Source organism: Pezoporus occidentalis, unplaced genomic scaffold, assembly GCF_034315485.1.
Source record: "Pezoporus occidentalis ecotype Australia unplaced genomic scaffold, CSIRO_AGI_Poc_V1 ctg2, whole genome shotgun sequence".
Classification (NCBI taxonomy): Eukaryota; Metazoa; Chordata; class Aves; order Psittaciformes; family Psittacidae; genus Pezoporus; species Pezoporus occidentalis.
Genome location: NW_026913855.1, coordinates 241309 through 254127, shown reverse-complemented (window position 1 = coordinate 254127; position 12819 = coordinate 241309). Strand labels below are relative to the sequence as shown.

Genomic DNA, 12819 nt, shown 5'->3' with positions numbered 1-12819 from the left:
ATATGCACTTTTTTAGAGCAAAGATGTACGCAGCGGTAGTGTTCTTTGTTCTTAGTGTATGTATCACATGGCCTCCATAATAGATGCTGACCACAGGAACACCAAAAGGGTGAAACTTTAACTGCAACTTGCCCCAATCAGTTTGAACATCACTCTCCTGCAACAGGGTGCTGCTGCTTTCCCACAAGTAGCATAATGCCCAAACTGGTCTCCAGCCAGGCTGAGAGGTCAGACCATGACCGTGTACGCTCAGCAAGCTTCTCCAGAGAGATGGATACATGATGAGCACTGAGGAGTCCCGTTTCGGTTCTGTATTCTTCTTTGGTGTCCTGATAAAATGTCCACACCAAGAAAGCCACTACTACCAACACGTGGCTGGTGAAGGCAGCAGCTGAGCTCACCCAGGTCCACCCTCATCTTGAGACTATGTATGAAGCAGCCAGTGAAGAAGATGGGTGATTTCATCACGCTCTGGATCTAAATGTGGCTATGAGAGAGCATATGGCTTCACAATTGTTTCTTGAGGGTTTTTTTAATTCTCTTTCCCCGCGCAGACAGTTGCTGTCATTTTCACGAGATGAAATGTGCGCTGGTGTTATACTCGATGCTGAAATTCACACATGCTTCCCTTTAGCAGCCCCAGCCAAACTTTAACGAATTTCTAACCACTGAATGCTTGCTTTTTTTTTTTTTAGAAGGTATTTGATCATGATGCTTTTAGCAGATTTAATTTTGAAAATGAGGTGATGTAATGAGTTTGGGGAAAAAAAGCAGTAAAAAAAGCCAGCCACAAAAGCCTAGGACTACAGTTTCACACCCAAAGAACAACTGTTGAGTACTTGCTCTGCTGAGCTTTCACAAGTGCAACCTTCCGCAGCAAAACCCCCCGATAAAGTGAAAAGATCCCTTAAGGGCCCGGGTCCCCTGGCACTGGGGCGCCAGGCCGAGGAGCCCTGTGGGCACTGGGGTGGCGTGACCGCCAGCGGGATCGGCGTCTGTGCAAGGGCAGGGCGAGAGAAACCCTCTGCCACTGCCCTCGGCTAGGGCCAGACCCTGGGCCGAGGCGGGGGCCGCGGAGGAAGGACAGCGCCCAGTGCGAGGCAGGAGAGGGTAGCCGTGTGAGGAGCCGGTGCTGAGGGAGAGGGTACAGGGGGCTGCAGATGCCCCTCTGGCTGCCAGGGGAGGGAAGGGGCTGGCGGGGCCGGGAGGGCGCTGGGGTGGCTGCTTCCCGGAGACCCAGAGCAGGGCGGAAGAGGCGCCTCGGCGCTGCGGGACCGCAGCGGTTGCAGTGCCCGACTCGCGCCTCCCCTCATCTCCCCTCCCGCCGCAGCTCGCTCCGGGTAGCGGTCCCTCGCTCGGGGCGACCGTTGGCGGCTGGACCCCGCCGGCCCTGCCCCTCTTCCTACCCGCTCCGCCCCGCCGCCTCCAGACACACGGGTGGGCCCGGCCTCCCTCCTCCCCCCCCGCACACACCCCCCTGCAGCGCCACACTCACGATCCCTCACACGCACACGCCGCCGGGGCGGCTCTGGCTGCCCGCCGCCTCCCTTCGTCGCGCTCCGCCAGCCGGATCACCTTCCCGGCCGCTGGCAGCGTGAAGGGCACCCCAGCCACTCTCTTTCCATACATCCCCACCCCGCCCCGCCGCCATCCGTCGCTTTCGGCCGTCCCCGCCCCGGGTGAGCGGGTGCCCCGGGCCATGAGCTGCGCCGGGGGGAGTGTCGTCCTCCCTCCCGCGGAGCCGCAGCGAGACCCCAGCGCCCCGCTGGAGCTGCCGGCCGGGGCAGGGGAGGGGAGCGGGGACACCCCAGAGGAGGGAGAGAGCGGTGGCCCCAGCACCGGCGAAGGCCGGAGGGGCTGCTCGGAGGCGGGGGCCGCCGGCGGCGACAAGCCCGAGACCCGCTCGGTGTGCAGCAGCGAGAGCGGCAGCGGCAGCCACCCCGGCGGGGCCGGCCCTATCTGCAAGATCTGCTTCCAGGGCCCCGAGCAGGTGAGGAGAGCCGGGCAGGCGGGCGGGCGCGGAGCGGACGGACCGACCCCTCTCACCGATGCCCGCTACTCCCGGAGGCAGCGGGTAGCGATCAGCACCGCGGACAGGGCTCGGCGCCTCCAGCCCGGTCCCCGCCCCGCTGCCCGAGAGGCCGAGAGCCGCTGCCTGCCCCCGGGGGAGAGCCCCCTGCAGACATGCCCTGCTGGAGCAGCCCTCTGCTGTGTCGGCGGCCGAACGGACAGCCAGCCTCAGCTGTGGCAAACGCTTGGGGCAATTCTGAGTCGGCGCAGAGCTTTGGGAGAATTCAGAGATTGCGATGGATGGCTTGCACACAGTGCATCATCGTGCCTTCGCGCTCGCTGGATCTCCCCTCAGGGACTTTGAACAGTACGAATCTCTCAGGTTTCTGTTAGACTTTAAAATGAGAGTGTTAGCTTACAGATAATGTTGAGAAGACCTCCAAGTATCTTCTTCATTACAGACAATACACAATATCAGCAATGGTTCTATAACTAGGGCTTTATAGTTTGTCTTGTAGTTGAGCTAAGCAAAATCTTCTCAAGGAAAGAAGAGAATAGCTGATCTGTATAATCTAGAAATAGGTGCACTGCTGGGGGAAGTGTTCAGTTACATCATTTGGGGCTGTCTGGCTGTACAGCACAGAGCCATGCTCCAAGAGCAGGGTTCTCTGTGATGTCACCCATTTCTTTCCTTGTGATGACTGCAAATAACTGTTGGAGAAATGCATAACTACTTTGGGTACTATCTGAGGTATCTGAAAGGGCTAATGCTTCTATGGCTTGATGCACAGTAATCTTTCACTTCACCTATGCATAGACAGTTATCTGGTTTTGTCTCATTAGGAGTACCTGGATAGTTTTAAGACAATTTAATTTGTGACCATTTTTATAGCCAAAAATACATGGTTTTTCACTTACTGAAATTGAGACCAGTTCATTGCTACAGACCACTAAAAAGTTTGGTTGGGAATATATCTGTATAGAAAAGATTCCTTTAAAATTAATGTTTCTGTGTTGCCTTTTCAGGGTGAACTGTTAAATCCTTGCCGCTGTGATGGGTCAGTACGATACACACATCAGCTTTGCCTGTTAAAGTGGATCAGTGAAAGAGGATCATGGACCTGTGAACTCTGCTGTTACAGATACCATGTTATAGCAATTAAAATGAAAAAGCCTTGCCAGGTAATTCATTTTTTTGTTTGTTTGCATTTTTTGTTTGTTTGCTTGGCTGTTTTTTCTTTTAAAAATGTGTTTTTCCAGTTATTTTTAAGACCAAAATGATTCTTGTGTTTATTTCAAGGTTTTTGGAAAATACACCAACACCCACTTGAAGCTAATTGTTAAGATTATTTTAGTATGTTAAGACATATTAAAACATGCAGTCATTTGATTGTTATGTTCTTCTAGCATTTGGCTTGCCACAGAAGTGGTCTTCAGAGGTTGTGAAATTCTGTAATTAGATAAGTCATACTGAGACATAACAGAATAACCTGAATCTCCCTGATTCACTTTCTAAACTTCAAACATGTCTAAAGGTTCTAAAGATTTGCTAAAGATTCAGTCAGAGGTTGATTTCATTCATTCATTCCAGCTTGGGGTCCAGAGGAGAGAGGCAAGGGAAACTGTTGCCTGCGCATTTATATACCGTAAAAAAGTAAATGGAGTTGACTTTTCAGTCTTGGCATGATCCACAATAGCAGAATGTTCTTTAAGTTTTGTTTGTTTTTCAGAAGCTGAAATGTGCAGTAACATTTTCCACATCTCCCTTTTAACACTATCACAATATGCAGCTGGAAGTTAGAATATTATAGTGGTAGCATGTTTGGGGAGAGGGGAGGGGAAACTCAAAGCTTCAGCAGACCTGTTAGAGAAGTCTTAATACCACTTTGCATATCAGAATTTTTTAGAGGCTTAAAATCTGATCCCAGAAATTGTGTTTCATAACATCTGAGGAACACATTAGTAAGATAATTGTATCTGGTTTTAGTTTTGATTCTGTGAGCTTAGAGATGATGGAGCTCTCGAAGGCAAGAGCACTTGGGTCATTTTTCTGTGCCCGAGTTTGATTGGAGTTTTATAGAAAAGACATGCTTGGATGGTAATGGCAGTTGTGTGAACGTGATAAGCATTCCTTGGGTGTAGAGGATGTCTGTAGTATTTGCTTACAGTTCTTCAGGTTAGGTACAAGTACTTTTGAAGACAGTTATGACTTGAAGGTTTTTCTTTATGAATCCACAAAGCAAACCTTTTAATGAACTTTCCTAGATAGGACCTTTATGATGTAAAAAAAGTAATGGATTTGTGGAACACTCCAGAAAATAAAGGTGGTAGATTCTGCTTCTACATAGACTTTATCTGGTGGTTTAGCATGGGATTCTGTTTGATCCTTTTGGCTTTTTTTTTAACCCTTTAAAAATCTTTGTTTCCTGTGTATCCACAGCAATCTCATCCTTTTCCTAGCAGAGGTTATATTAGCAACAGTTTGCAATGGTAGTTTCTGAAAATAGTCGTTTGACTGCAAAGATATGACACAGTTGCCTGCAAAGAGGCATCTAATACTATCTGAGATGTCCCAAGGTAGCCGAAATACCCATACAGGACAGCAGATATGGCACAACTTATGAGAGACTCTGGAACAGCTGGAGGCTAAGTGGGATATTAAAAGACATCCGAAATGGCACTAGACACCTATCTGTGGAGAATAGAATCAAGCCCGAGTTTGAATTCAATTTCTGTGAAAAACAGAAGCAAAGAAGAAAGTGTCAGTAAGTGACAGAGTAGATGATAATGTTCAGCCAAGCTATGACTGAAGCAGAAAGAAACCAAAAAGGCAAAAGTTAAATGCCATTCTCTTCATGAGTTATGGCACTATTTTGTTTTGTTTTTTTCTGGGAACGGATACACAGGATAGGATGGGACTAGATTTATGTTTCTTCTTTGATAGCTTGAAAAATACTTGATTTATTCTTAACTCTTTCATTTTTAATGTAAATTATTCAAGTCTGTCCTTTCTTATTCTGACAAAATATCATAAAAAAAGATTTAAAGGAGTTGCATACTCAAATAATAAGTTTGACATAAATTTCTCTGGTCAACTCCTGACAGCCAAAATGCCACACATCTCTTTGGAGAGATGCAGTGATACCTTTCTCGTTCTCCTACACTGAATATTCCTCTTGCGGTTCCAAAATCTAAAAGGAAGGCTCAAAACTGCAGTCATTTGTGTATTTTAATGAGGGTGATCAGTCCTAAAATGCCCTTGCTCCTCTCTCATATTCTTGAGTATAATAGTACTGGCGATTTTTAAGAGCCGTCTCGGTTTAAGCTTTTGGACAAGTTCTGAAGCATTTGCTTGACTATGCAGGTTTTTCTAAGGTTACTTTTTGTTCAGATTTGATAAAATCCAAGAGTTAGACCATTTCAATATAGGAGTAGTTTACCACATCTTTATTGAGGTAGCCAATGTACTTAAAGTTCCCAAACAAGCAAGACTTCCTGCAGTACATTAGAGACAATGTTTGGACAGTAGTAGGTCAATCTTCTATGACTAATAGCAGTCTGCCCAAGTGCATGTTCTTAGGATTGTCTCTACCAGTCTTTAACTTATTAGATCTGTGTAGGCAGTGTCATAAGAGGGAAAAAGGATGCTGTTTAACAAAGTGACTTTTACTCAGTGAATTTTCTATGCAGATTTACACCAGCTCCTCAGGTTCATTCTTACCTCCTGTATTTATGGAATGTAACAGTGTGTAGTGAGTTAAGAAGTAGGAGATTTTTCTATGTTTTCTTCCAGAACACTGGAATAAATGCGAATATTCCATTTAATATCTAACATTTTTTATGGTTTCTGTTGCTTCATGGCAGGGAAAGTAATCCCAAAGGGGGGCCTCTTTGGAGGCAGTACATTCAAGGAACAAAATTTACTATGGTAAGTGATTATTCCAATAGAAATTTTTTCAGTGTCACTTTGTATATTTCAGCAGCTACTACTTATCACTTTTAAGAATCCAATCCTGGAAACAAATAGACTTTTAGCGCAGGAAAAAATAACAAACCAATGGGCTAACAGTGGTAGGTGAGCACACAAACAAGTGATGAGGTTTGATACGGTGTTTCACAGAGAAATGCAGGTTTAAATTTTTTTCAGTGTCCTTCTCAGGATGAGCTCAGAAATATTTATTTAACCTTGCACTAGTCCATTACTGAAAGCACAGGTTCACATTGCTGGACTTTCTCCTCTTGGCAGGGTGGAATTTGATCCAATAATAGGCAAGATTATATTAATAACTAGGAACCCTCTCCCCTGAGTTATAGTGAGAGGAGATGGAGCAAATACTGCTTTGGGCAGGGAGTTTTGGAAGCTTTCCTTTAAACAACTTAAAGATGAAGGGAAAACTTTAAATCATAGAGTCACAGAATCATAAAATAGTTAGGGTTGGAAAGGACCTTAAGATCAAGTTCCAACTCCCCTGCCATGGGCAGGGAATCCTCAAAGTAAACCATATCACCAAGACTCCCTCAGCCTGGCCATGAACACTGCCAGGGATGGAGCATTCACAACTTCCCTGGGCAACCCGATCCAGTGCCTCACCACCTTTACTGCAAAGAACTTCTTAACCTAAACTTCCCCTGTTTAAGTTTGAACGCCTTATCCTTTGTCCTATCACAACAGTCCCTAATGAAGAGCTCCTCTGCAGCATCCTTGTAGGCCCTCTTCAGATACTGGAAGGCTGCTATGAAGTCTCCATGCAGCCCTCTGTTCTTCAGGCTGAACAGCCCCAAGTTTCTTAGCTTGTTTTCATAAGCATGTCTGACATGGAAATGAGATCCACTTAGAATTGCATTTTAAATTAACAAGGAGAAAGCACAAGCAGAAATATTTTTTTATATTGTTTAAGCTTTATAACTTGTACAGATTTCCTTCTCAAAGGAAATATAAACCAATTGCTTTATTTTTATTGGTTATATTTAATGATTAAGCTATTAGCAAATCAGTTCACTAGGCTTGCATGAATGTATATTGAAGAATGCCAATTCTTTTGTAAGATTAAGAAATAATGATTAAAAGTGGGATATAGTCATGCAACGGTTAAGAAAATTTACTTTGGTGCTAAACCCCATCATTTCTATAAAAGTAAGCAATAAAGATACTTAAAGAATAACCTTTTCTAGACTGTTACTCTAATCTATCATAAAATAGTAATATGTTAGATATTTAATGTGCCCTGTGCTTCTGTTCATTAAAACATTATTTTCTGGTACTTCAAGTGAGCTGGACCTATTCCAAAAGCGATACAGTAGGTTGGTATGCTAATTTAAAAGCTAATTTCATGACAATTCAGCACCTTCTCTGACATCAGAAAAAATCACAGACCAGTTATTCCAAAGAGTAAATACTTCATTGTTAAGTCTGATTTCTTAATATAGACAAAAAATTAAGGTTGTTCTTAGCATCATTTAAGCAAGTATGTAGTTACTGGAGGTGTAATGTGGCTCATGAGTTCAGTGCTTTTTGTTGGTCCAAACTGTGTTACTAACATTTGAGATATTCGGCATAAAAAATACTCTGTTCAATAGTTTCGTGAATTACAGGTTCTATTTTTTCAAGTGTTGTTAATGTGAGTAGTCCTTACTCGTCTGAGTAATCTCACTGGCATCAATTAGCTAAGCATGAGCTGGAGGCTCTGTAGCAGATTGCATGCACATGTATGTGTGTTATATTAAAAAGTATAAAAGTTCTCCAGATACTTCAGTATGGAGGCCAATGGACAGAAAAAATATGTAGTAAATGTTTAGTAAAAGTTGTTGCTAATGACTGTGCTCAGCTGGATGAAAGCATTTACTTTTTGTAGGCATAACTAAAAAGGAGAAAGGTAGAAGGTTCAAATCTCCAAAGGAGCTTTTAAAACTACATTATGTACTAACAACAATCTACTAACATTGTTGCTGTTACTGTAATGAAGATCAAGGAGGATACATTGTGCTATTCAACATGTTGGTGCACACAAAGAAAAAGGTTTGTCCCGGTCTTGGACAAAATACAAAAAGTTTGAACAAGAGATAAGGGACAAGTCTATGGGGATATATAAAACCAGTGATCTCTGTACACTAACCATTTTTAACTATCAATCGCTGAGATTTTGGCCTCTCAAATGGGGTGAGTTTTAAGATGCCTCTTGAAAAGAAATAATGAATCTTTGCAGGCACCCTTTGAATGTGAAGGCAATATAGAAGGGCTGTTAGAAAATTAAATACTTGGCTGAGATAATTATAATGAACAGAATAGAGATGAGAGTCGATGTCTGAGTAGCCATTAGAAGGTAATTAATGTCAGTAAAAGCCTGGAAGGACTTAAAAAATCAAGTCAAGTTTGTCTTATTTGACGTGATTGGGAAGAGATGAACCAACACAGCGGAGAAAGAAGGGCAGTAATATGGTCAAAGTAGTGGACTAAAAAAAAAGTTGTGTTTCAAGCAGTCTTGTAGTCATGGAGGAAATTGCATTTGTCATGAGCTTAAAAGCTGTGTTGCAATAATGCAGATATAAGATGAAAGAGATGATGAAACATTAATTTTTCATATATGAATAGTCTTAGAAGTGCTATACAGAAAGCACCTGCAAGCTTTAGAAATACTGTGAACACGAAGATCTAAAAAGGTATTTAAATTTAATGGGTTATAGAATCCTCATGGGTTGAAGGACAAATCCATACTACTTTAGGAAAGCTGGGCTGTGAAGATCCTGGAGATTTTAATGAACTTAAATGTATGGTAAGATTTGTACAAAAGGTGGTAGAAAGTTTTGAGAGTAGAGAGAATCCTGAAACAGAAAAGTAGGTCTGTCAGTCATCAGCATAGATATAGTCATTGTACTTCTCGCACTCTTGCTTTTCTAAGCACCTACTTTTGGCTACTTCTAGGGAGAAGTTACTAGAGTAGATAGACCTTTTGATTCAAAACACTCTGAATGATTTCAGTGATATGAACTAGTGGTGATTACAGTCAGTTCTACGTAACATACTTCATGAGTTTAGAAATAAAGACTATCAGGACTGTTGGAGAGACCAATGGTGTTAAATTTGTGTTTTTTTTTTTTTTATGGTGGGAAAGGCAAAATATATTTCCTGTGTACTTTCTGTGAAAGAACTGAAGGTAAATGAAAAACTGACAAAGAGAATTGGTGTGAGTGGGTCAGGAGGAAGGACAGAATCATGTCACTGATGCAAAGTGGAGTAATTCTGGGAAAAGAGAGGACAGTAAAAATTTCACCACTGATGGAAAGACAGAAATGCAAAATAGAAATCACCAGAGGGAAAATGCTAAGGGGTAATGAATTTCATGTTGTCTTATGTTTCCTCTGTTTTCTTGTAATTAATGCACAGACACAGGGGTAAAAGGAGTAGAGAGCTGGAAAATAAAGACAGCGTAAAGGTGTGGAGACAGAAGTTAATCGAGCTTGAGAAACACATTTGGTTAGCCGTTCAGAGGAGGGAACAAATTCATCATGGAGCCAGTGAACAGGCCACTAGTGCATTTCTAGCATCCTAGAAACAAAAGACATGGCTGTTACTATACAGAGCTGAAGGAGCGCAAGATGGACATTACAGTGGAAAGGAGGAACAAAACTGTACAAGCTTTAGAAGGATGGAGAGAACTGCTAACTAATGACAGCTAAGAGGGAATGGGATAAGAAGAATCATCAGTACCAATGATCTGAAAATTATGAAATAATAATATATGAACAAATGAAGTGGTTCTATCACATTGATATCACAGTGACAGTTGGATAGGGATAAGGAAGAACTAATAACAAAAGACTAGAAATAGACATGTGTGAAAAGCTAATCAAACCAATGAATGGCTGTTGACCATAATCACCAGCATCTACCTAGTGCATGTCACTGAAACCACTCAGAGTGTATCAGATTGAAAGGTCTATCTACTTTAGTAACTTCTCTCTAGAAGTATCTAAAACTAGATGTTTATAAAAGAAAGAGTGTAAGAAGTAATACAACTATATCTATGCTGTTGACACTGAAGCATACTTGTTAGTCTACTGAAGACAGATGACATTTAAGATATCAAAGTGGTCATCAACATGGGAGGTAAAGCATCAGGAAGGAACATGGGAGACTAAAGAGAGTAAAGAACTGAAATTGGAAGGATGAAGTAGAAAGGGATTAAGTGCACAGAAAATAGAAGCTCAAAAGGGGAAAAAGTTTGATTTTACTTTAGAGAGTCCTATGAAAGAACTGAGAGTGAGGAGGGGCTGGGGGGGGAGATTTAAGTCAGAACTGCCAAAACTTGGAAACCACCTGTTTGAAAACTATGATTCAGTTCAGAAACTTGTTTATTCCTAGTCTTGTTAAGATTTTAACATTGTATGGCAAAAACTATGCTTTCTGGCTGGCTGGAATGGATCAAGATTGAAGCAGTGATCTAGAAGGTGTAGCTAATATTTGTGATTTTGCTACGATTGGAGTGCCACCAGCAAACACCCAAGATCTGCTTTCCTGATTCTCTGTGTCTTCCTGCTTTGCTAGATGGAACATTTGGTCAAAGTTGGCATCTCAACTAGCAGAACTCAGGAAATCTGTTATTCTTGTCAGAGCATCAGTTCTACCCTGCAGGGAAATAGACAAGCCACTCTGGTGCTCACTATCTAAGATAGGTGATTATCTGTAGAAAATAGATTAGGCAAAGAAATGCTGGTCAGATGATAGAGAACAGTTTTGTACTAATGTGTAGATAGACTTTTTAAACTAATTCTTTTGCATTCTCTTAGGTAGTTTTATACTAAGGTAGTCAAGCACCTACAACAAATAAATAAACCAGAGCATGTTAAAAAAAAAAGAAAAAAAAGAGCATTAAAGGTATGTGGGTGTGTGCCCCTCATATGTTCCTCTTTTATTTCCTGTAGCATATTAAAAAAACAATTGTTTTCTTGATTTATTTTGGGAAATGTGTGAATTGTGCTTACAGCAGTTTGACTGCTTGAATGGTGTGAAGCAACAGTTAGTGCAATGTAAACTGTGAATGGTACTTTGAAATAAAGTCTGAACTACAAGTGCCATTCTGATCTAGTGGTAAGACACATAGATTCAGGTATAGATAGACAGAGATATATGATATCGATATATGATATAGATATATAGATATAGATATATAGAAATATAGAAATATAGATATATAGACATAGGTATAGATGTAGATTTAAAAAATGTTATTATCTTGGTGTATTTAATAGTGGCTTAACTACTTCAATTAAAAAGGTGGATTCTTTGAGCCTGAGATTTTCATGGGGAAAATTCACTAACAGGAGACATGGTGCAAGGTTTTTTTTTCAGAGGAAATATCTTGAATAACAGTTATTACTGAAATTATAAGCATAAATTATGTATTTACAACAGATTGCATTGGAAATATACTTCCAAAATTAAAAGGCATTGTGAATGGGAATCTAGATTGCTACACGTATATAGTTACTACCATTTTAAGTGCTTAGGATCTTTAAGTAAAAAAAAATCCTTAGGATATCTAAGTAAACAATGCAAGGCTTAAGATATGGTATGGGACCTGCATTTAGGAGCCTTTGAGTTACTGTATTTTGTCATTTTTTGACTGATTGGGTATTTTTCCAGTAGCTTCATCCTCTAGCCTAAAATTGATGAAATTTACTTAATGATGAAAGATTTGTGAGTTTTCAAATGCAAATTTTCATCTTTATCTTACATCCAAAAATCCTGATTATTTGGGTCCTTAATTATTATCAACAGAGATTAGTGAAAAACATTGTAACCAAGTACTGGTTGTTTCAGCATGCTGCTTCTGTCTCTTAGTGTGAAAACTTGCTAATAAGTGATAGTGTGCTGCTTTTATACCTCGTGTCTATGATTCCTTAGCTCATGCTTATTTGGCAGTGTAAGTAGCCTGCCCTGAGCACTATAACCTCCTGAGTTCTCTTCCAGTTCTCTTCTTGTCTGTCCTGTGAAGTGCCACTGCAGTTTTTTCCACAACTAAAATTTGTCAAAGAGAAGTTTTATTAGGTTCATTTTAAAAATTCCTTTTAATGTTTCTTGGTCTTGAATGTTGGTCAGTTTGCATTTCAGTGCTTCATCCAAATGACTGTAGTCATGCTATCTTCTTTCTTAAATTGTTCAGCTGGCGAGACAGCTTTTGCATCTATTCCACTTAGATTTGTTAATTTTTTTTTTGTCCCATAAACGTGTTCAAATTGGATGTTTGGTGCTCAGTCTGAAAACTCTTATGTATCTGGAGAAAATTAGAGTAAACTTCAGTATGCCTTCTCTCAGGCTAAGGAAGCTCTCTCTGCTCACCAGGCAAGAACAGAAAAAGAGTCTACTTCCTAATGGAATGCTTTATGTATCTTTCATTGCAATTATCTGAGCAATTTGCAATTTACGATATACCTGCTTGTGATTACTTCCAGCACTTTGTGTTCCTCCTTGGATGACTAAATTCTGCATCTCAATTTCAGGGCTGCTGTTTCATAGGAGGAAGGCAATGTCACATATTTTACTTGAAGGAATCGGCATAACAGCTGATGTGAGCTCACTGGTTCATGTCAGAATAACACAAATAGAATACAGGAGACTTACACTTACAGCCTTTTCCTGCATTTGCAACATTGTCCTCCACATAGCCTCCTCCTTTAGTGACCACAGGAATCATCGGAAATTCCAATAATTCGATGTCACCTTCCAAAAAAGACACTTTGCTTGTATTTAAATGTAAAATTATGACTTCGAATCTCCTGAGACTTAATAAAGAGGGTCACTTTCTCCTCAGG

At 41.2% G+C, this 12819-nt stretch overlaps 1 protein-coding gene across 1 annotated transcript in view; it reads left to right on the top strand.

Moving 5' to 3' along the window:
• Positions 1-1467: 1467 nt before the first annotated feature.
• Positions 1468-12819, top strand: part of MARCHF11 (membrane associated ring-CH-type finger 11) — a 32434-nt gene continuing 21082 nt past the window's right edge. Inside the window, exons 1-2 of the mRNA XM_062617668.1 lie at positions 1468-1990; positions 3037-3192. Coding sequence (XP_062473652.1) covers positions 1700-1990; positions 3037-3192 — 447 coding nt within the window. The 5' untranslated portion in view covers positions 1468-1699. The remainder of the gene's footprint in view (positions 1991-3036; positions 3193-12819) is intronic.